Source organism: Hylobates moloch, unplaced genomic scaffold, assembly GCF_009828535.3.
Source record: "Hylobates moloch isolate HMO894 unplaced genomic scaffold, HMol_V3 SCAFFOLD_14, whole genome shotgun sequence".
Lineage (NCBI taxonomy): Eukaryota > Metazoa > Chordata > Mammalia > Primates > Hylobatidae > Hylobates > Hylobates moloch.
This window is the reverse complement of record NW_026652289.1, coordinates 54,673,934-54,696,375: the sequence shown is the minus strand read 5'-3', so window position 1 is coordinate 54,696,375 and position 22,442 is coordinate 54,673,934. Positions and strand designations below refer to the sequence as shown.

The window sequence follows — 22,442 nt, the reverse complement described above, 5'->3', positions numbered from 1 at the left end:
AAAGAGAGACAGAATGAATGAGTCATACACCTGCCTCATTTATACAAATGTAGAGTCCTAATGAAAATTTAATCAGATAAGTCCAATGTATGTCAACAGTGTATTAAAAGAATACACCATGAGCAAACATTCCTGGAATGCATGGATAATTCTATATTAGAATGGCAGTGAACTGATTTACCACAGCAGTAGGTCAAAGGAGAAAAAGATCATTTTACATACTGAATAGATGTTTGGTAAACTGCGACATCCATTCCTGATTTTCTTTTTAAAAGCTCAAGTAAACGGGAAATCAAAGTATACTTATCTCACATGATAAAAAATAATAAATCCCAAACCAACAGCCAAAACCAAAAGCGTAAAATACAAGTAGCATTCCATCAAATCTGAGAACAAGACAAAGAGTTCTAATATCTTGTTATTTAACATTATTCTAAAGATCCTAGCTAATGCAATTAGATAGAAAAAAATAAAAGAGGGAAACAAATTACAATTATTTGCAAATATGATTGTCTTCCCATAAAAAAACTGAGAAAATACAAAATTATCAAAATAGAAGAATTTAGTAAAGTGGCTAGTTATAAAATAACTTTTTCTTTTTTTGAGACAAAGTCTTGCTCTGTCACCTAGGCTGGAGTGCAATGGGGGTGATCTTGGCTCACTACAATCTCTGCCTCCTGGGCTCAAGTGATCCTTCCACCTAAGCCTCCCAAGTAGCTAGGACTACAGGCGCTCACGCTACCATACCCAGCTAATTTTTGTATTTTTAGTAGAGACAGGGTTTTGCCATGTTGCCCAGGCTGTTCTTGAACTCCTGAGCTCAGGCGATCCACCCACCTCGGCCTTTCAAAGTGCTGGGATTACAGGTGTGAGCCACTGCACCCAGCCTAAAATAAATTTTCATTTCCTAATAAACTGTTAGAAAACATGATGCAAAAAAGGGGGGCTATATTAGTCATCTCTGCTATGTAACAAATTACCCCAAAACTGAGTGACTTAAAACAACACATTTATTATCTCAAGTTTCTGTGGGTCAGGAATCCAGGTGTGGTTTAGTCAAGTCTCCTGGCTCAAAGTCTCTTACAAGGGTAAAATTAAGGGGTCAGCCAAGGCTCTGGTGTCATCTGAAGGCTCAGCTGGGGAAGGATTTGCTTCTAAGTTCTCTCACATGGCTACTGGCAGCATGTGGTTCCTCACCAGTTGTTGGACTGTGGGCCTCAGCTCCTGGCTCGCTGTTGGCCAGCCACCACCCTTGGTTCTCTGCCACATGGGTTTTCCATAAGGTGGCTCACAACACAGCAGCTGGTTTCATGAGCACAGGAAAGCAAGAGGGTTAGAGAGACAAAATTACAGCAAAACAGAAATTCGCCTCTTGTAACCTAATCTCAAAAGCAACAACCCATCATTTTTTGCCATATTCTATTTATGAGAAGCAAGTCACTAGATCCAGCCCACATACAAAGGAAAGGGATTCTACAAGGGGGTGACTACCAGAAGGTAAGGATCACTGGGAGCCATTTCAGAAGCTGCCTGCCACAGATGTCATTGCTTTATTTTATGAAAATAAGCACCAAACACACTATATTCATCTATAAAATAAAGCTTCCCTAAAGACCTATAATAAAAAAGACCTTAATAATAGAAAGATATGCCATGTTCCCGGATAGAAGCACTCAGTGGTGCAAAGAAGTTGATTATCACTAAATTAATCTACAAAACTAATCCAATTGCAATGTCCAGTGGGATTTGTTTTCTGGTTTATCTTGGCAGAAAAAAAAAAGTTTAGAATTTATCTTAAAGAATATATGAATGACCACAAAGAACACCTCAAAAGAAAAAAATGGGCCGGACGTGGTGAGTCACGCTTGTAATCCCAGCACTTTGGGAGGCCGAGGCCGTGAATCACTTGAGGCCAGGAGTTCAAGATCAGCCTGCCCGACATGGTGAAACGCTGTCTCTCCTAAAAGTACAAGAACTAGCTGGGTGTGGTGGCACGCATCTGTACTCCCAGCTACTCGGGAGGTTGAGGTGGGAGAATCACTTGAACCAGGGAGGTGGAGGTTGCAATGAGCCGAGATAGTGCTACTATACTCCAGCCTGGGTGACAGAGTGAGACCCTGTCTCAAAAAAATAATAATAAAAATAATAAAATGAAACAATGGGACTTGTATTCTCAGTCATTAACCCTTATTAAAAAGTTACATTCATTAAAATAGGGCAACAAATACCAATGTAAGAATGATGTGATAGGCCAACAGAACAGAATGGTAAACTCAGTCAAACACACAAAAATATTTAGTGTATGATAAAATGGCCTTTCAGATCACTGGAAAATGATTAATTTGTTTATAATTCATTTGGGGATAGTCGGTTAATTTGCTTTAAAGTTATGTTCTTACCTCTCACCACACATGAAGATAAAATACAGAGTTTAATATAAAAAAGTGAAATCATAAAATCTCAGAAGAACATTTAATTGAAAATTTATATGTTCCTGGTGAAGGCAGCGGTTATGCAACAATAAAGTCCAAGACCATAAAGAAAAGATTAATAATCTGACAGCTTAAAAATGAAGCATCAAGAGAGTATTTTAAAAATTGATGGAAATGACAAATTAGTTGCCTAATATGTGACAAAGAGTGATATATGAAAAGGTGCTAAATATACATCTTATAAACCAATACTAAAAAGATGAACATTACAATAGAAAATAGTCAAAGAATATGAACAGAAAATTTATCATTCATTCACTCAACAAATATTTATCGAGCACCTCTTCTGTGCCAGACAAGTTTACACATGGGACACAGCAGTGAACAAGACAAAGGACAAAGGTCCCTGCCCCAAGGAGCTTACATTCTACTGGAGAGAGGTAAACAATAAACAAGTAAATTATGAAGTATTTTAGACGGTGATAAGTACTATTGGCAAAAAAAAAAAGAAGAGTTAAGTAAGGCGATCAGGAGTGAGGCATGGGGAGCTCAGGGGCTAGGGAGGTCTCATCAGGAAGGAGACATTTGAGCAAAGCTTTGAACAGATTCAGGGAGTTGACCACACAGAGCAGGGGAAATTGCCATGGTGCGGCGGAGGGGCAGGAGAAGGCCAAGTTGGCTAGAACAGAAAGAGCAAAGGACCAAGTGGTGAGGACCCTGGAGGCCTTGAACAGGACTTTGGCTTTTAACCTGAGAACCACTGCAGAGCTTTAAGCAGAAGAGTGAAATTTTGACTTATGTCTCAAAAGGATCATTCTGGCTACCGTCTTGAGAGCAGACTTTTAGGGTACAAAGGTAGGAGTAAATACACCATTTAGGAGGTCAGCAAACACAAGGCAACATGTTCACTCTCACGGGTAACCAAAAAAATGCAACTAAAAAAATGTATTCACCTGTTTTTAACCTATCCAATTTTTAATGTTCTTTTAGAAAACAGCACCCAGTATCAGTAAGGGTGAAGGCACTTCGGGCAGGTAAATGGGAACCACCTTTCTGCGACCAGCTGGGTATTCTGTGCCAAAGCCTTAAAAACACTCAAACCCTTTCACCAGAAATCCAACTTCTAATAAATTAATCTAAAGGTCTAATAATTGCCGATATTTATTGAGTGCTTCTACGCACCGGGCTCTGAACTAAACGCACTCCATATTACCCCCTTTTAAATTCTTACCATTATTCCCGTCTTACAGAAAGAAAAAAGGCATGGTGAGTCAAACAGCTCACAAATGAGGGCTAGAACCAAACCCAGGCACTGTGACCTGCTACACAGCAGAGGCAGACATGAAGATTTCTTCAAGGGTGCTTATTACAGCATCATTTATAATAGCAAATAAAGTACCCAAAAAAATCAACAAAGGAGGTGATTCATTCAGTTATGATTTGTCCACATAAGTCAGTCATTAAAAATCTGGTTAAAGAAAACTCATTTCCGATCCAGCCAGGTGCTGAGACAGGCAGAACTTTCCGGAGCTTCTCGTTGGAGGCTGCCAGCTGCTGTGATGTCCTATTTCTTGATCCAGGTGATAATCCAGAGGTGTGCTCACGTTGGGATCATCCATCAAGTGGTACACTTAGGATGTGTGGACTTTTGTGTGTGCGTATGCTATGCTCATGTTTTTAAAAGTTATTTTTGGCTGGGCACGGTCGCTCACGCCTGTAATCCCAGCACTTCGGGAGGCCAAGGTGGGCAGATCACGAGGTCAGGTGATCGAGACCATCCTGGCTAACACAGTGAAATCCCATCTCACCTAAAAAAATACAAAAAAAATTAGCTGTGCGTGATGGCGGGTGCCTGTAGTCCCAGCTACTGGGGAGGCTGAGGCAGGAGAATGGCATGAACCCGTGAGGCGGAGCTTGCAGTGAGCCGAGATCGCGCCACTGCACTCCAGCCTGGGAGACACAGCGAGACTCCGTCTCAAAAAAAAAAAAAAAAAAGTTATTTTTAAAAATTTAAGTTGCCAGGTGTTTCTCCTCCTACAGGGACACGAGAAGGCTGTGGAGCAGGATTCTTGGGTCAGGGATGAGGCCCTAGTTATGTAGACCCAAGGCTGGTAGCCACCACTTGCTCCACGTGGAAATGGCTCTCAAGATTCTGTGGTCTGCGAAAGCCTGGTCCTTCCCATGCTGCAGGAAGGAAATGCTATGCAGGAAGTGGCTGGCCTCCTGGGCAGATAGAAATGAAGGTACTCCCCGACCCCACACCCCACCTTCCCATTCCAACCAGTGGGTTGACATTTCCACCTCTAAGTGAAACTGGCAATCTGATTGCAGGCCCAGGATCCAGGTCCAGTCCTGAGGGAGACAAGGTCCTAACAGGGGAGGGACCCACCGCTCCAGAACAGACGGGGTATCTTGGAGAGTGGGGGACAAAATCTTGACCTCCTCTTCATCTAGGCAGGCAGGAGCTCCTGTGATCAATATGAACATTGAAAGGGCAGTTACCAGCCAGGAGCGGTAGCTCACGCCTGTAATCCCAGCACTTTGGGAGGCCGAGGCGGGTGGATCACGAGGTCAGGAGATCAAGATCATCCTGGCTAACATGGTGAAACCCCATCTCTACTAAAAATACAAAAATTAGCCGGGCACGGTGGCAGGTGCCTGTAGTCCCAGCTACTCGGGAGGCTGAGGCAGGAGAATGGCGTGAACCCAGGAGGCGGAGCTTGCGGTGAGCAGAGATCGCGCCACTGCACTCCAGTCGGGGGGCAAAGAAAAACTCTATCTCCAGACTGGAAAAAAAAAAAAAAAAAAAGAGCAGTTACTTACCTTGAGATAAGGAAATGTTCAACTGTTATTACACAAACAAAGCAGCTTGTAAAATGACATAGGCACTATGATCCTAATTGTTTTTATAAATGAGTGGGGAGGGGGTGGAGCTTAAAACAATGGTTTTTCTCTAGGTTACAGAATGAATTACTTTTTCTCTTTTACTCTGTATTCTAAATTTCCTATAATTGACCTATTTCTTTTGTAATCTGAGATTAAAAATTGTATTACAAAAAAACGTGAGGGAAAGATTGCTGATATCTCATCTTTCATCACCCTGTGGCCCTTTCCTTTCCAGACCCCAGCTGGGCAAAACTAGTCTCCACTGGCCCCAAGGGCCCGCTCCTTCTGTTACAGGAAAGGGGTCCCGATCCAGGCCCCAAGAGAGGCTTCTTAGATATCACACAAGAAAGAATATGGGGCAAGTCCACAGAGTAAAGTGAACGCAAGTTTATTAAGAAAGTGAAGGAATAAATGAATGGCGACTCCGTAAGCAGAACAGTCCCGATGGCTGCTGGTTAGCAGTCATCTGTGATTATCTTTTGATTATATATTAAAGAAAGGGTGGATTATTCATGAGTTTTCTGGGCAAGAGGTAGGGAGTTCCCAGAACTGAGAGTTCCCCTTCCTTTTAGCTCATATAGGGTAACTTCCGGATGTTGCCATGGCGTTTGTAAACTGTCATGCACTGGTGGGAGTGTCTTTTAGCATGCTAATGTGTCATAATAGCGTACAATGGGGAGTGAGGACAACCAGAGGTAATGATCACAACCATCTTGGTTTGGGCTGGCTTTTTTTTATTTTTATTTTTTTTGAGACAGAGTTTCACTCTTGTTGCCCAGGCTGGAGTGCAATGACACGATCTCGGCTCACTGCAACCTCCGTCTCCTGGGTTCAAGTGATTCTCCTGCCTCAGCCTCCCGAGTAGCTGGGATTATAGGTGCACACCACCACGCCTGGCTAATTTTTTGTATTTCAAGTAGAGACAGGGTTTTACCATGGCCAGACTGGTCTTGAACTCCTGACCTCAGGTGATCTGCCTGTCTCGGCCTCCCACAGTGCTGGGATTACAGGTATGAGCCACCATGCCTGGCCAGCTGGCTTTTTTTTTAAATTGCATTCTGTTTTATCAGTGGAGTGCTTGTGACCTGTATCTTGGGCCTCCTGTCTCATCCTGTGACTACCAAGGCCTAGCCTCCTGGGAATGCAGCCCAGCAAGTCTCAGGCTCATTTTACCCAGTCCCCATTCAAGATGGAGCCCCTCTGGTTGGAATACCTCTGTCACTTCCATCACCACCTCCCCTTCTCCAGCTCCACTACCAACCCCCACCAGGGGGAAATGAGTAAACTGCATGAGGTCTGAGAAAGCAGAAAAAAAGCCACCTCATGAAGGCGAACCAAGGACAGAGTCACTGACAGACAGAGATGGATGGGTAAATGGGCGGACAGACAGACAGACATGGAGACTGAAATAGAAATGTCTCCCAAAGGTCACAGAGAGTCAGTGCCATGTCTTCACCTCCACCCAGGACACACTCATGACACTCCCACCAGCCTGGGCACCCACTGGAGACTTGGCAGGTCTGGCTGCTCTCTGTGATGACTGCAGTCAGCACAGGGCCTGGTATTCCACAGATACCCAGGGAACATGCTGAGATAGTGAGAGAGTGGATGAATGAAGGAATCATTCACTGGGAGAAGCATCAGCAGATAGAGATGACGGGAGTGAGTGTGAAAGAGAGTTGAGGAAGAACAGAAACAGATGGAGACAGACGGAGGCTGCAAGTCACAGACTTGGCCACAGACAGAAAATGAACAAATAAGATGGAGGGAGGTTACTGCAGAAAATTTAAAAGCTATAGAAAGCCGGTCATGGTCATGTGCACCTGTAGTCCCAGAGGCTGAGGCAGGAGGATGGCTTGAGCCCAGGAGTTCAAGGCTGCTGTGAATCCACTGCACTCCAGCCTGGGGAACATAGCAAGACTACGCTTTTTTAAAAAAACAAAAACAAACAAAGAAAAAGCTAGAGAAACCCAGAGAGATCCCAGTGAAAGTTAAATATACAGACAAAAAGAAAAGGAGAGAGAGAGAGCGCGCAAGCCCTCCCTTAACCTTGTCAGGATGTTAGTAGAGAGAACCAGGGGTTCCTGCCTTAGTTTCCTTCCTAGATTTGCAGGTCTCTGCTGGGCTGTGTCCCAAGGGCCTGGCGCCCTGCTTGGTTTTGCCAGTTCTCTCCCTCGGGCAGGGGACAGTTGCCCTCTTAACCCCACGGCATGCCAGCTCAGGGCCCTCCCACCCAGAAGGCCCCAGACAACTATGCAGAATCCCCCCCGCCAAGGCAGGTCCCTGGGAGATCTCTCTCCCCAGTTGGTCCTCATTCCTGCAATAACGATTGGCCCCTGTCTCCACTGGCTCTGGGCTCAGGGCCCCCCGGTTGGGTAGGGGTTGGGGCTGGAGGTGGAGGTAGAGACAGGAGCTTGCTTGCCCCAGACTCTGGAGAGGGGTGAAAGTCAGAGAGGGGAGAAGCTCTAAGGGGCTGAGGGGGCTTCCCGCCTCCACAGAGCCCAACCTGAATGCCCAGAGTACTGTTATCAGCTTGGTTATTTCCAAATTCCCTGGGAGCCATGGGGGAGGGGACCCAGAGAGCTGGGAGAAAAAACGACTGGGAAGTAGCCAGAGCCACAGAATTCCCCTGGGTCCTAGAGAAGGGTGGGTTCCTTCCACCCCCAACCTCATTAGTCCCTCGAAAAGGCTCTGACCTCACCTCCCCCACTTCCGGAGTGGAGTTCCAGCCCTGAAGAAACACTTCCAAACCCACGGCTCTGGCCCCCTCCTCAGGCCCCCTCCTCGGCTACCTCGGCCCTGGGGACTGGGTCCCCCGCCCCACCGTTGCGCCAGATGTGGCTGCGGGGGAGGGGTAGGCACGGGGCCCAGCTGGCAGTGGTCACTCGGTGGTCCTCTCCCTGCAAAGTCAGCGCTTTCTGTGCCAGCTCACCCAGCCTCCTCACTCAGCACTTCCTCCAGTCTGCTTTCCAGAGGCAGCAGCTGCCTGGGTTGGGTCTTGGATTCCCAGTGCTGCCCCAAACCCATCTACAGCGCAGCCTGGAAGATGGAGGGTTTGGGTGCTACGGGGCCTTCCCTCATGGCTTCCCCACTATCACAGAAAATTCCGACCCACCATGGGCCTCCTAGTACTTCCCTCTGCAAAGCAAGTGAGGAATCCCACAGCTCCTGACCCCTCTCTGCTCCCCAGACTCGCTGCTGGTCAGGCCTGCTGCTTCCTGGCTCCCCCATGGACTTTCCAGAACTCAGCCTTCCATGACAGAGTCACAGGACCCTGGCTGCTCCGTGGGAGTCCCAGCAACACAGAGCTGAGCACTCGGTAGGGGCTTAATAAAGTCATGCGCAATCAACAGGCTCTTTCATCCTTCTATCACCACCCCTCCGAGGGTGCCTTGACACCGGTTCCTAGTGCCAGGAACTGGCAACAAGCCTCAAGCACATGCCTGGGTCTTAAAAATGTGGGTGTGAATCCCAGCCTGCAGGGACAGGCAGAGAGAGAAGCTGCCCTTCCCCCCAGACAGCTCTGGCTCAGCTCAGCCTTTGAGTCCACGCCCTCCTTTGACCCCAGCTCTGCACCCTCCATAGCCTGCCCAGGTCTCTTTTAGGACCCCACCCTGCAGGTTTCAACCTAAGGATGCCAGGACACCTCCAGCCACCGAGGCAAGGCCTTGCCGAGCATGAGGAGAGGTGACGGTAGGCAGGCTCCCCTGGGCTCACAGAGCTGCTGGGCCTGTCAGCCACTGCAGAAGACCTAAACCCAAGCAGAATGAGGTCAGAGGGAGGGAGTAGAGAGGAAGGGAGAGGACAGCTCTGGTGGAGGGGCCACCTGTGGCCCCCCTGCACAAGGTTCACCCTGGGCAGAGAAAGATGCTGAAGACAGATAAAAACAGGAAAGACAGAGGAAGTGGGAGTGGGGGTCAACTCCAAGAAATAAACCCCTCCCTTCTCTCACAAGTGAAGAAGAAAGAAGGAAAATAGTGGCCACATGTCTGGCTCTGTGCTGGGGACTTTTCATAATCCTCTCATTCCATCCTCTCAAATATGCCACAAGAAAGGTATGATTACCCCCAGGTCACAGTCGGGACTCTGAAGCTCTGAGAGCTTAAAAAGCTTCCCTGGGGAGTGGCTGGGCCAGGCCAGGTCCCTAGCTCAAGTCATGGTGTGGACCCCCAGGTCTCCATCTCAGCAGGGATGGCTGGCAGGAGCACAGTCCTGGCCAGGGGAGTCTGTGCAGAGGCCCAAGCTATGTTCAGAGCAGAGTTTATTCAAATAGAGCCTAACAGGAAACTTGGCTCCTCTGACTCACTCTGATTCGACCTTATTAAGAAAAAAGAGAGAGGAGCAGGAGCCAGCATCGGGTAAGGTTTCACGCCAAGAGCTGGCTCTGAGGCCCACTGAGTGGAATGGCCTGTGCCCTGATCCCCCCACACCCAAAGCCTTGAGGCAGCCCCTGCCCTGCTGTCTGAGTCAAGGCGAGGGCTCCCGCCTTCACTTTAGGGCAACTGAGTTCCCTTCCTCACAGCCATCCTCTGCCCTCCCTCCACTCCTCTTCCCTTCCCTCCCTGCCTAGGGGTACTCGGAGGCCTGTTTCCACTTCTCCCCCTCCTCTGCTGCCACAGCTGCCCATCTGGCTGGCGGGAGGGCCCTACAGGACCCCAGGGATTCCAAGCAGCTGAGGCCAACACTGCAGGGGGCAAGCAGGAGGGAGGGAAGGCTTAACCCTCCAGGTCCCGGCCCTCAGTGAGCCCTGCCTCAGCATCTTGCTTGGTGTCAGTCACACTAGTGGCTCTTTGGAGGAATCTTGTCTAGACTCTGAGATGGAAACCCCACGCTAGGGAGCTGAGGTGTCAGTGTTGACAGGTTGCTGGCCAGGAGGTATTGGAAGCCCCCTACCTCTGGGCTGGATTCGGGGCATTTAAAGGGTAGAGATGGGCCGGAGTCCAAGCCTCAGGCCTGAAGAACAGTGCAATGGGTGAACAAATGCTGCCTGGCAAGAATGGGGTTGGGAGGTCTACAGTTCCCGAAGAATGTCCGCTCTAGTTGCCTCCTCTCTAGGTGGGCTCCAGGCATTTCCAAAATAAGAATATAAGGGGCCAAATTAAGGACAGGTCCTTCATGCCTTGTTTATAAGCCCAAGAGGACAATTTCTGCCCTTCAGTTCCCAGGAACATGGTTGGAGAAGACAGCCCAGGGGAGGCCGGAAGAGCAGTATTTGGAGTCTGATTTCTTGGATGCCAAAGTGTTCAAACTTCTGGGACCCCCTCCTATCCCTGCCATTCCCAGAAGGAACAGAGAATCTCCCAAAGCACTCTCAGGAGCCATCTGGCCTAATCTTCCATTGGTAAGCTGTGGCAGCTGGATCAGATAGAGTAAGGGACTGAGCCACACAGCAACAGGACCAGGCCAGTTCTCCGGAACCCCCTTCTGTTGTTCAATGCTTACAGGCTTCTCTGCTTCACAGTGACCCCTGTCCCATATCAAAGACAGCCCCCAGTTTCATTTTATCCACGTGTACACTCAAGTTATTCCCAGGCTATGCAGAGCCAAGAGATGTAGGACAGAAACCATACGTGATGTCTGGGAAGTTGATCTCTCCCAGGATCTCACAAGTGCTATTCAGCTCAGGGATACACCCCACTCTTCAGACTGGGAAAGTAAGCCCCTGAGGTGTGCCACGAGGGAAGAGCTGCAGCTTCAGTGCCTCTCTACGCAGGCCCAAGAGCTGCGGTGCACCTGGGGCCTGGAATTAGAGAGTGGTCCCTGTTCAGCATCTCCCCGAGGTGGCCCACCAACAGAGGGTGTGTCTTTTTTTTTTTTTCTTCCTATTGAGGGTGTGGGATAATGGTGGAAGGAACATACAAAGAGGGTGTCTCTTAATTAGCACTGGCTTTAGGGAACAAGCAAAAGGGAGAACCCGGGAGTACGGGAAGGAGGCTAGAGCAGACAAGAGTCAGAGGCCCATTCCAGCCCAAACGAGAAGCCAGTGAGCAAGGTGGAGACCAGGGATGCTGTGTCCAAAGCAGAGAGGAATGGGCGGGGTGGTGCTGACACTCCAGCCCCGTTCTGCCTGCCAGAGCCCCACTTACCAGGCCCGAGTCCCCAGAGGTCCCCTCCTACTCCCTGCTCGATTCCTTTCCTCAGAGGCAGGTCTGTGGCTTGGCTGGGAACTCCAGGGACTGAGGGAGCACTGCAGCTGTGGGACCGGCGCATAGCTAAAAGCCGGCGGGCCATAGGGCCCCGCGGAGGAGGCCCCAGCAGGCGGACCAGGAGGCCGAAGCCTCCCGACGCTCCCAGCCTGTTGCTTATTCATTCAGAGTGGGAAAGCGCCAGCCGAGCGGCCAGCCAGTGCGGGGCTGGCCATGTAAGGCCCACAGGCGGTCCTGCCCGCCCGGTGCCCTGCGGAGAGCCCCGTGCAGCCCTGGGCACCGCCCCTGCCCTGCCCTGACCCCTTGGCCTCGAAATGCTGTCATCGGAGGAGCCGTCCCGCTCGGGACAAGGCCAGCATGGACAAAGCTAGAGCTGGGGCAAGCAAGGAGCCTTCCTGTCTTCGAGGCCGTGGGAAGAGAAGCACGCCCAGGGGGCCACTCCTGAGAGCCTCTCTGTCCACCAGGCCTCTGCAGAGGGGTCACCATGGCTCTGGCCCGAGGCGGCCGGCAGCTGGGGGCCCTGTTGTGGGGCGCCTGCCTGTGCGTGCTGGTGCACGGGCAGCAGGGGCAGCCCGGGCAGGGCTCGGACCCCGCCCGCTGGCGGCAGCTGATCCAGTGGGAGAACAACGGGCAGGTGTACAGCTTGCTCAACTCGGGTTCAGAGTACGTGCCGGCCGGACCTCAGCACTCCGAGAGTAGTTCCCGGGTGCTGCTGGCCGGCGCGCCCCAGGCCCAGCAGCGGCGCAGCCACGGGAGCCCCCGGCGTCGGCAGGCGCCGTCCCTGCCCCTGCCGGGGCGCGTGGGCTCCGACACCGTGCGCGGCCAGGCGCGGCACCCATTCGGCTTTGGCCAGGTGCCCGACAACTGGCGCGAGGTGGCGGTTGGGGACAGCATGGGCATGGCCCGGGCCCGCACCTCTGTCTCCCAGCAACGGCACGGGGGCTCCGCCTCCTCGGTCTCGGCTTCGGCCTTCGCCAGCACCTACCGCCAGCCGCCCTCCTACCCGCAGCAGTTCCCCTACCCGCAGGCGCCCTTCGTCAGCCAGTACGAGAACTACGACCCCGCGTCGCGGACCTACGACCAGGGTTTCGTGTACTACCGGCCCGCGGGCGGCGGCATGGGCGCGGGGGCGGCGGCCGTGGCCTCGGCGGGGGTCATCTACCCCTACCAGCCCCGGGCGCGCTACGAGGAGTACGGCGGCGGCGAAGAGCTGCCCGAGTACCCGCCGCAGGGCTTCTACCCGGTCCCCGAGAGGCCCTACGCCCCGCCGCCGCCGCCGCCCCCCGACGGCCTGGACCGCCGCTACTCGCACAGCCTGTACAGCGAGGGCACCCCCGGCTTCGAGCAGGCCTACCCTGACCCCGGCCCCGAGGCGGCGCAGGCCTACGGCGGAGACCCACGCCTGGGCTGGTACCCGCCCTACGCCAACCCGCCGCCCGAGGCGTACGGGCCGCCGCGCGCGCTGGAGCCGCCCTACCTGCCGGTGCGCAGCTCCGACACGCCCCCGCCGGGTGGGGAGCGGAACGGCGTGCAGCAGGGCCGCCTCAGCGTGGGCAGCGTGTACCGGCCCAACCAGAACGGCCGCGGTGAGTACCGCCCCCGACACCCCTCCGGCCGCGCGTGCCCCTGGCCACTGGAAACTACTCCGGGCCCCGGGCCCCTCCTCAGAACTTCCCGGAGGCCTCCCCTGAGCTGCTAAGCACGGAGCAGCGCCCCCTCCCTACTTCCCCCGACCCAGCCAACAGCCGCCCTCCCACCCCCGGCATCTCACCTCCCAGCTTAACCCGCACCCAGGCATCATCAGTGCCAGGGGGGTTGGCCAGGCAGGTGTGGGCTCTGATCCTGGCTTTGGTGGAGGGACTAGCCGAGCTTTGGGAGGAGACGCGCCTTCTGCACTTGGCTTGGGTCATCTGACGACAAAAGGAAGGAGCCCCTCATCCACCTTCTCCCTCATTTCAATGAGGGCATCTCCTTCCCCCCTTAGAGATGTCCTATGCCAGCTCACAGGGTGAGGTAAGGAGCATCAGAAACCTGAGTCTTCAGGGCCAGAAAGGCCTTAAGGGATGCCCCTGGAGGTGTGGCAGGTTGCTCATCACTGGGCATGTGTGAGCTTGGCCTGAGTGCGCAGGAGGTTAGAAGGGAGCGTGTGCTCCAGGCAGGAGTCCGGACTTCCTTGGGGGAGTCTGCAAGGCTGGGGCAAGAGAGACCAGTCAGGCACTGGCCTGGTGCAGAATTTCAGGGGCTACCAAAAAACACAGTAGTTGAGATGAGTAATATTGAGATGTATTTTTTAAAGTCAAAATTAATGCAAAAAAAAAAAACCCTGTGATAAAGGAAATATCCAAATTTAAAATAGAGTCAGTAATAGTGGTATGCCGAACCATATTGGAACTTGAGGCTAACTGAAAAATCAGCAACACGGATCCTGTCCTTATTTGAAATTTGGATATTTTGTTCATTACAGATAGTTTTGCATTAATTTTTATTTTAAAAACTATTGTGTTAAATATTACTTATCTCCGTTACTGAGTTTTTTTGGCACCTCCTAAAATTTTGCACCCCGAGCAAAAAAAAAAAAAAACACCTCACTGGCCTCATTCCCCTCACCCTAGTCCTGGCCCTGGCAGAGAGCCCCAGCTGTGGACAGGACTCCCTCTGGCTTTTCAGGGGGTGAACATACGTCCTCCTCTTGGGAAGGCCCAAGCCCTCTCTGCACATGAGGACACAGTGGAGAGGCAGCTTCCACACATGCTGTTAGCAGACAGGGCTACTGTGACAAGGGCTGACTGGTGGGTCTGGCCAGTGCTGTACGGCCATCAGCCATTCTCTGCTGTCTTAGAATCCCCCTCCCTGCTACCCTCTCCATACAGGCAGCTTTTGGGCCAAGTTTTTCTACTCAGTCCCCAATACTTATGCAGTCCAACCCTGCCTTGCTTCTTTCAAGCTGTCGTCAGTTTCCTCTACCCATAATTCTCTGCTCCCCATTGAGGTTGCTGTGCCTGGCCCACCAAGTAAGGGCTGACTGAGCCCTCCAGTGCCTCAGAGTATAGGTGCTAGTGCCCCAGCCTCCTCCTTAGCCTCTGTCAGCAGAGGGATGATGCCTTGTCTCCAGCCAAGCTGACCTCAGTGAGGAGCTGCTGCTCATGGGGTACCTGTCTCCCTGGGTACTGCTGGAGGCCAAGACTAGGGGAGAGGAGTGTCTCCACTGGGAACACCCACTCTATCACATCCGAGGTGTCGCTTTTGAGTTGTGTGCTGAATCCCACTTTAAGAACCTGCAGGAGCTCAGGAAAAATCAGATGGCAGGTCCTTCTGTGGTGTGATGAAGGATGCATCCACCTGCTCTGGTCCTTACCAGGTACTTGCAGCATCCCTGCAGAAGGGCACGTTATAGCCATGCATCAGCTGCTCTAGGGCCCCTTGGAGGATAGGATGTTTTACCTAGAGGGTGCTAAACTTTTGCAGTGGCTTTTCTTAGAATGCAAGACCTCAGCATGAGGCTCAGCCTGATGGGCCCCACCTCTGAGCAGAGAAAACTGAGCCCTCAAATGCCACAATACTGGCAGAGGCATGCCTGGGACTTGGCATCTGGGCACCAAGTCAGTGGGTTTTCTAGGGCCTGTCTTTGGGCTGTTAGTTCTTAAGGAAGCCAGTTGGTTGAGAGGGGAATGGGACAGGGCAAGGCCATGTCTGAAGTGGGAGTGCTTGGTGCTTAGCAGACCTCTGGCCACTACCCCTGAGCCCCACAGTTCATTTTGGGTCAAAAACATTTCTTCCCTGAAGGTAGCATCCTAGGTGCCAAGCTGAGTGTGCTCACATGCATCAAGTCCAGGCCCTTCCCTGGGGCAGTCTACCAGGAGTGGCATCTCAGTGCTGTGATTAGGCAAGCATTGGTGGGGCCAGGGGCTTTGTGAGCCCAGAGGAGGGCCCTCGCAGTCAGGGGCTAGGGCTCAGGGAGACTTTCAGAGGAAGCAATGTCTAAGCATTGCTGCAAGGGATAGTCATCAGCACCATCCAGGTGCCCCTTCCCCTAATCATTGAGGGTGTGGGGTGGGAGTGTGTTTTTTGCTGGGGAGGGGGTTGCAGGCTAGTTTAGGGCTCACAAAGAAGCCAGAGAGGGAGCAGTAGTCTCTCCCATCATTGATTCCTCCCTCCCCACCCTGCTAGGCCAGACCGTGGAAAATCCCAGCCCAGGGAAGGCCAAGCCTTGTGCTTGAGATCAGACCCCCAGGCCTGGTGTGGGAGCCCAAGGCAGATTCTCCGAGACTGACTTCATTCCTCCTGGCCACACACCCAGGGGTCTGAGGCTGGGCGCTGGCAGCCTGCACGCGTGTGTGGGCGTGGACGTGTCCTCACAACACCAAGCACATGTGAGCACCACCCACCTCCCTCCATGGGTGGGTGGTTTCCAAGTGCCTGTCCTGAGCCCAGTTTCTTCCTCGGGTACCTGCGCCCTCTTCCTTCCCACCCTGGGCACTGAGACTGCCCAAGGCTTCCTGCAGTACCATTCTCTCCAACTCTGAAACATGAAACTGAAAAGAAACTACAGGAAACAGAGGCCCGGAGAGGGTCACATACTTTGCCTGGCTCTCGTAGCAAATCCTTGAAGAGAGGCCTGGAGGGTGGCCAGCCACTTCCCAGGCCCAGCTGGGTCCCCTGCACTGTGTCGGCTCCCTCGATGTGACCTCTCCCTCTAGCACCAACCAGGCCCTCCTCTCCTGGGATCCTTGCCTCAGCTCCTGCCTCCCTGGAGTTCCAGCTTGTCTGAGCTGGGGGTCTTAGTGCCACGTAAGAAGCCCCGCAACCCCAGAAGACCAAAGCTCCCCTCCCAAGGCCTTACCCTCCCACCCCCCGCCTGACTCACCGGCTCTGGCAATCCTGTGAAAGGAACATGGAACAGGCAGCCCTGGGCATCCTCCCAGGGCATCTCAGATGGCTGTGCTAGCCTTGCCTGGCATGTGTCCTCTATCCCTGACCTCACATGGCCAATCAGAGGCCAGGAGAGAACTGCAGCTGCCTCCTCCCTGGTCCCTTGCTCCCAGTCTCTCCCTCTCCAGTCTGTCCTACATGTGGGGCAGATAAACCCCTGCAGTCTGACCAGGTTATTTCTTGCTCAAGAAGATTCTGTAGCTCCTCAGGGCCTTTAGGACAAAATCTAGTGTCTCAGCCTAGCACTCCAGAGCTAGAGGCACCTCCTTCCTGTCCTTTCTTCCTCCTTTTCTCAAGCCTCCACAGCCCCCATGGGACCATGCTGCTCGTGGGCCTAGATGTTACACCTCCCTAGACACATGCAAGGGTGTTTCTAGGGTACCCCCTTCTCTGTCCAGCCTCCTGCACCCAAGAGGCCAGACCTGTCTGGACCCTCAGTCCCTGAGAGCAGACCTGGCTGCCTGCTACCACCTCTCCTGCCTGAGCCCCTAGCTCACCTGGGCCACTTCCACAGGCTGCCTATCCACCTGTGCCCTCCAGGTCACTCACCTTCCCCCGCAGAGTTTGGAGTAGATGCAGGGAAGGACCAAAGCAGGCTTCACCCAACAAGCTTCCAGAGTTAGAGCCCAGAGGCAGGGATAATAATACCAACTTGGCCATTTGCTGAAGACCACTTCTGGGCTTAGTGACTTCAATGCGCAGTTTCATTCATCCTCACAACCTCCTAATGAGGTGCAGACTATGGTCCTCCTAGTGTAGATGAGAAAACTGAAGCCTAGGGAGGTGGCCGAGCTTGAATTCAAACTGAACCTATGCTCTCTGCATCACAGTGAGATGACCCAGGAGGATGCCATGTTCAGTCTGTGGGCGGGGCAGGGCAGGACGTGAGCATGGACTCCTCTGCCAGCTTTGCCTCTGTGGTCCTCACCTCCCCCATCTGCATCCAGAGGAAGAATTATGCTTGCATTTGCTGAGTGCATTATACATCATCTCCTTTAATTCCCAGGTCCTAGCCAGGTAGTGTTATTTGTCCCATGTTACAGAGAAGGCGACAAGCTCACTTGCTGACTTTTAGTAGTGGAACCAGGATTTGAGTCTGTGTGACTCTCTATCCTGAGTTCTTAACAACCATGCATTTAAAAAAAATTTTTGTATATTATTGCTTATCTTGTACACCTCATTTATTCACTCATTCATTTGGTCATTCATTCATTCAACAGATATTTGACTGCTAGATTCTGGGCACTGGTTGTGACAGGGTGAGATGGGACAGTGAGTGTGAAAGACTTTGGAAGCAGAGTCTCTCCCCAGTGCAGGGTTAGGGTGTAGCCTGGTCATGGTCATTGCAGATTCCAGAACGTTTGTGTAACAAACACTCATATGGTGCATACTAAGTGCCGGACACTGTTCTTGCAGCTTTGTAGTTAGAATCACTTAATCCTTGTAACAGCCCTGGGATTGTTATCCCCATTTTGCAGATGAGGAAACTGAGGCCCTGAGAGGTTAAGCGACTTGCCCTGGAGGCAGAATCACAGATCAGCATCCCTCCTTCCTTCCCTGAAGTTGTCTCAGATTGTTCCTTCAGAAAGAAAGAGTCTTCAGGCTTAGAAAGCTGTGTCGGATCAGACAAGCTGTGGAAACAGAGGGTTCTGGGCCCTCCTCCTGCCTCCCTGTTTCTCCTTTGAGAGTCATCAGTGTCTGAACAAACAAGTGGAGTCCTAAGCAGCCTCATTCCAGGCAGACTTCCTGTCTCCTCTCTTATCAGCCACTTGCAAGGCACCTTCTCTCTCCCCTGGTCTCAAACTGGACCATCCCTGCAAGAAGAGACAGCTCCTGTTTTCAATAATAAGAATAAGAATATCTGGTATTTATTGAACAGACACTATGCTAAGCATTTATTTTTCTCATTTAATTCCCTCAACAGCCTTGTGAGATAAATAGTATTATCATCTCTATTTTATAGATGAGGAAACTGAGGCTCGGAGAAATTAAATAACTCACCTAAGGTCTCAGGGTTAATGAGTGGCCAAGCTTAGACCTAGGCTGACTGTCCAATCCAGTGGGCCCCGGCCTCACTCTGTTCTGTCTCTTAAGGAAGGGTGTTTTATATTCTGTGTCACCTGTCTCTGTGTTCACTGTTCCCCTGAGGTGTAAACACCTGAAAAAAACAAAATTTAGGTTTTTGCCTTAAGTTTGCAGGCCCCACAGAGTTGCTGGGGATGGTGGCAGGGCAGGGTTGGGAGCCATTAGTGCCTTTATAGGCACCAGGTTATTGCTAGACTTGGCCTGGGAGCTCTGGCTTTTTGTCCTCTCTCCTTCCTCCTCACCCTTGGGGTCCCCACTGCAGCGTCCTCTGGTCTCAGAAGGGGTACCCCTCTCCAGTAGCTCCCTAGTAGCTCCTGAGTCCATTCTACCTCCTTTCTAAGCTGGGAACACATGGAAGACTTCCCAGGACAGTGGCTGACATGGGCAGGAGAGGAAAGGGGCAGGGAGGGAGCTGGGGTCCGCCCAGGCAGCCCACACCTGCTTCCAATTGCTGTGCCCAGCATTCCTGCAGAAGGGCAGTCAGGGTTGGGATGCTGGAAAGAGAGGTTTGGACTTGCCCCTCCCCTGGCCCTGACCTAGCCGCCTCATTTCCACAGGCAGCTGGACCAAGGGCCTTCTTTTTGTCAGAACTCATGATCACAGGGTGAGGATTGGGTCTGGGTCCCTCTCCCTCTTGATGATGGGCACCCAGAAACCGGGCATTGCAGTACCACTTGGAAATGGGAAGAGGGGTGTCAGAATGCCAAAGCAGGAAGAGATACAGGATGGGAAAGCGAGGCCCCAGAGGCCTTTTGTCATCCAAACCTCAGGAGACAACCCATCCTTCCCCCTGCTTGTGGGCCAGCTGGAACCACAGGTTTTCCAAACCCAAAGCAAATCCTTTTGCAAAAGAAAGGACTTTGGGAATCAATTCCAGACCCTGCTTGACAATGAAGTCTGTGCTCACACAGGCAGTGCCACCAGACCTTTTATGGAGTGTGGGCATTGGCTCACGCACTTGCCAAGGGCATACAGGTACTAGGCCCTGAGCTGGACATGGCGAATTTCAGGGGCATCCCAGACCCCTCCCTGGCCTCACTGATGTCTCAGCCTGGCAGTGAGAAAACAGACATCTGGGGTGCAGAGTGGCCCAAGTCCACGTCTGTCTTTGCCAGCTCCCAGCACCTGCTGTGCACCTGGGAGACGTGCGCCAGAAGCTGAGTACAGGCAAAAGACAATACCACTCACCCCTGCCCTCAAGGGCTCTTGCCTGGCTGCGGAAGGCAGACATCATCTCGTGAGGAAATAGGGCAGATATCATCTTGTGAGGAAATAGTCATTTAACAAATATTTATTGAGCAACTTACTGTATGCTGGGCACTGTTCTAGAGCTGGGTATTCATTCGTGAAAAGAAAGAGACAAAATTCTTGCCCTTGTGGATCTTCTGTTTTCATGTATAAACATAATAAATACGTAAAAAAATAGAAGGTACTAAGTGCTGTGGAAAAATAGAGATAGGTAAGGAAGATCGGGAGTGTAGGAGAGGGGCAGGTTGCAAAGGTGGTCAGGCCTCATGAAGGTGACATTTGAGCAAAGACTTGAGGCATATGAGTGAGCCGTGCAGCTGTCTGCAGGAAGAGCATTCCAGATAGGAAGACAGCCAGTGCAAGGCCCTGAGGCAGGAGTTCCCTGGGGTTTTCAGGTGTGCTCCAGTGTGGTTAGAACAGAGTGGAGTGGAAATGGACGTATAACAGGGGACAGGTCAGAGAGGTAATGGGGTCCAGGCCATGGGGAGCTTGTCGGCCATTGTGAGGGGTTTGCCTTTTATTTTCTGTGCATCCCTTTTACTCAGAGTTTGAGCTGAGCAGAAACATGGGTCCCTGACTGCTAAACAGGGCCCCTGATTGCTGTGCTAGGAGTGGACAGTGGAGAGTCAGCCAGGGAAACCAGAGAGGAGGCTGTTCCAGAGACTAGGAAGAGTGGTAGCAATGGAGGAAGCCAGCTTTAGGGTATGTTCTCGAGATAGGTCTGAGGGGATTTCCTGCTGGGTTGGATATGGGGTATGAAAGAAAGAGAGGTGTCAGGGATCACACAGTAGTTTATGGCTGGTGTGGCTGGAAGGATGCAATTGCCTTGAGCTGAGATGGGAAGGCTGTGGGCAGAGTAAGTTTTGTAAGAAATATGAAAATTTCAGGTCACTGTGCAGGGCCTGAGAGGGCAAGGAGGGAACCCCTGGAGTGACTGAAGCATCAGGGGAAGCTTCTAGAGGTGGGGTAGGGGGCACCAGGCAGGGCCTGCAAGGGCAGAGAGGGCTCAGGGGCAGGGGTTGGGTTCACGCTGAGAAGAAATGTGCATTAGGTGTGCAGAGAGGCAGCAGAGGCTTGGCCTCTGAGCAGGGAGCTGACCTCCCCATTGGTTAGCGTCGTCTGCCTCCCGCTCAGCCCAACCTGCCTTCTGGGCAGCTGGTGCAATCAAGCACACACTTACAAATCCCTTCTGTGAGTCAAGCCCTTCTGCTGCTAACTGTCTCTCCCCATTGGTGGGGTGGACAGGCGAGTGCTGTAAAAGGGTGCAGGGTGGTGGTGGAGGGGTGGTCAGGACTGACAGGGTGGGCTTTGGAGCTAAAGACTGTGTGCCCCTGCATAGGTAGAGCTGGTGTGTGTGTGTGCGCGCGCCTGTGTGCGCATGCACATGCATAGCTGGGGATTCCAGGACAAGGGCACCATGGGGTCAGGGGGTAGAAAAGGTTGGGGTGTGCTGCTAGAGACCTGCCTACTGATCCTTAGGAGACCACGGTGAAACCCCATCTCTACTAAAAATACAAAAAATTAGCCGGGCGTGGTGGCAGGTGCCTGTAGTCCCAGCTACTTGGGGAGGCTGAGGCAGGGGAATGGCGTGAACCCGGGAGGCGGAGTTTGCAGTGAGCCGAGATCGCGCCACTGCACTCCAGCCTGGGCGACAGAGCGAGACTCCATCTCAAAAAAAAAAAGAGTTCTGGAAGTCTAGGTAAGGTCAAACCACAGACGGCTTTAGCTGTCACTCCGAGACTTCTGGGCTTGATTCTGTGGGCAATGGGGAGCCATTGAAGACTCTGGGCCTGGCTTGATGGCTGTCCTAGCTCTAAGGTTTGAGCTGGATTACAACTTCATTATGGGGCAAAGTGGAATCTGCAGCCACCTTGCCTGCCTGCTCACCAAGCAGGTGTGGCACAGCCAGGCCAGTGCTGGCAAGTTAATTTCCTGATTATGAGATAATCATTTCCTAGGGAATCAGGCAGCCAGCTCCCACCCTGGAGGCCTCTCTGGCTCATCTTTATTCAAGGCCCTGCTCTGCAGAGCTTTCTGCTTCTCCACCACCTAGGGGCTCCTCTGGAGTCTGGCTGCGCTAGCCAAAACATCCCGCTCAGCACATATTTCACAAGCAACTGACCAGTTCCTGCTGCACTTTGTTTATCCTCCAGCCCTGGGCTCAAGAGATTAGGGCTCTTTTGCATTCCACTTTCCATCATTTGCCCCTCATGAGGAGGAGGCTTGGAGAGGAAAGATTTCAGAGACAAGGTTTACTGAACCCACAAAAAAGAGGAAGCCAAGAGGGAAACAGGTGAGGTGTGGACGAGCAATGGGAAGGCATCCACAGGGCCCTCGGCGCCAGGCAGCCTCCAGGAACCACTGGGCAGGAGGGAACAGATTTCTAATGAAGCAGGAAGGATTTAGGTCAGACGGTGGGAGAATTTCCTGACTGCTAAAGTATCGTCTGTAGGGGTTGTGAGAGGGCTCAGGCTCTTGCCCAAAGCTGGGGAATGAACTGAACAGCTCCTAAAAAATATTTTAATCTCCAAGTGTTTATCGATCTATCCAACCTGTGTTCAAGGGCCAGCTAGTTCAGTCTCCCTCATCATCCAGATGGGGAAAGTGAGCCTCAGAAAGGGGACTGGGGAGACTGGACAAGACAGTGAACTCGCCTCTGGAGCCTACCCCCTGAGAAGGCCCCAGCTGCATCCCACCAGGGAAGGGGCAGATGGTC

General features: G+C 52.2%; 1 protein-coding gene and 2 long non-coding RNA genes across 3 annotated transcripts in view; 1 reads left to right on the top strand and 2 right to left on the bottom strand.

Moving 5' to 3' along the window:
• Window positions 1-13,046, bottom strand: part of LOC131381224 (uncharacterized) — a 20,107-nt gene extending 7,061 nt beyond the window's left edge. The window contains exon 1 of the long non-coding RNA XR_009209817.1: window positions 12,942-13,046. This is a non-coding gene — a long non-coding RNA (uncharacterized LOC131381224). The remainder of the gene's footprint in view (window positions 1-12,941) is intronic.
• LOC116481928 (uncharacterized) lies at window positions 2,328-4,900 on the bottom strand. The gene is made up of 2 exons (XR_009209818.1): window positions 4,822-4,900; window positions 2,328-4,240 (listed from the first exon to the last, which is right to left on the bottom strand). It is a non-coding gene; the product is annotated as an uncharacterized LOC116481928 (long non-coding RNA).
• LOXL1 (lysyl oxidase like 1) overlaps window positions 11,627-22,442 on the top strand; it is a 25,880-nt gene continuing 15,064 nt past the window's right edge. Inside the window, exon 1 of the mRNA XM_032174924.2 lies at window positions 11,627-13,050. Coding sequence (XP_032030815.1) covers window positions 11,949-13,050 — 1,102 coding nt within the window. The 5' untranslated portion in view covers window positions 11,627-11,948. The remainder of the gene's footprint in view (window positions 13,051-22,442) is intronic.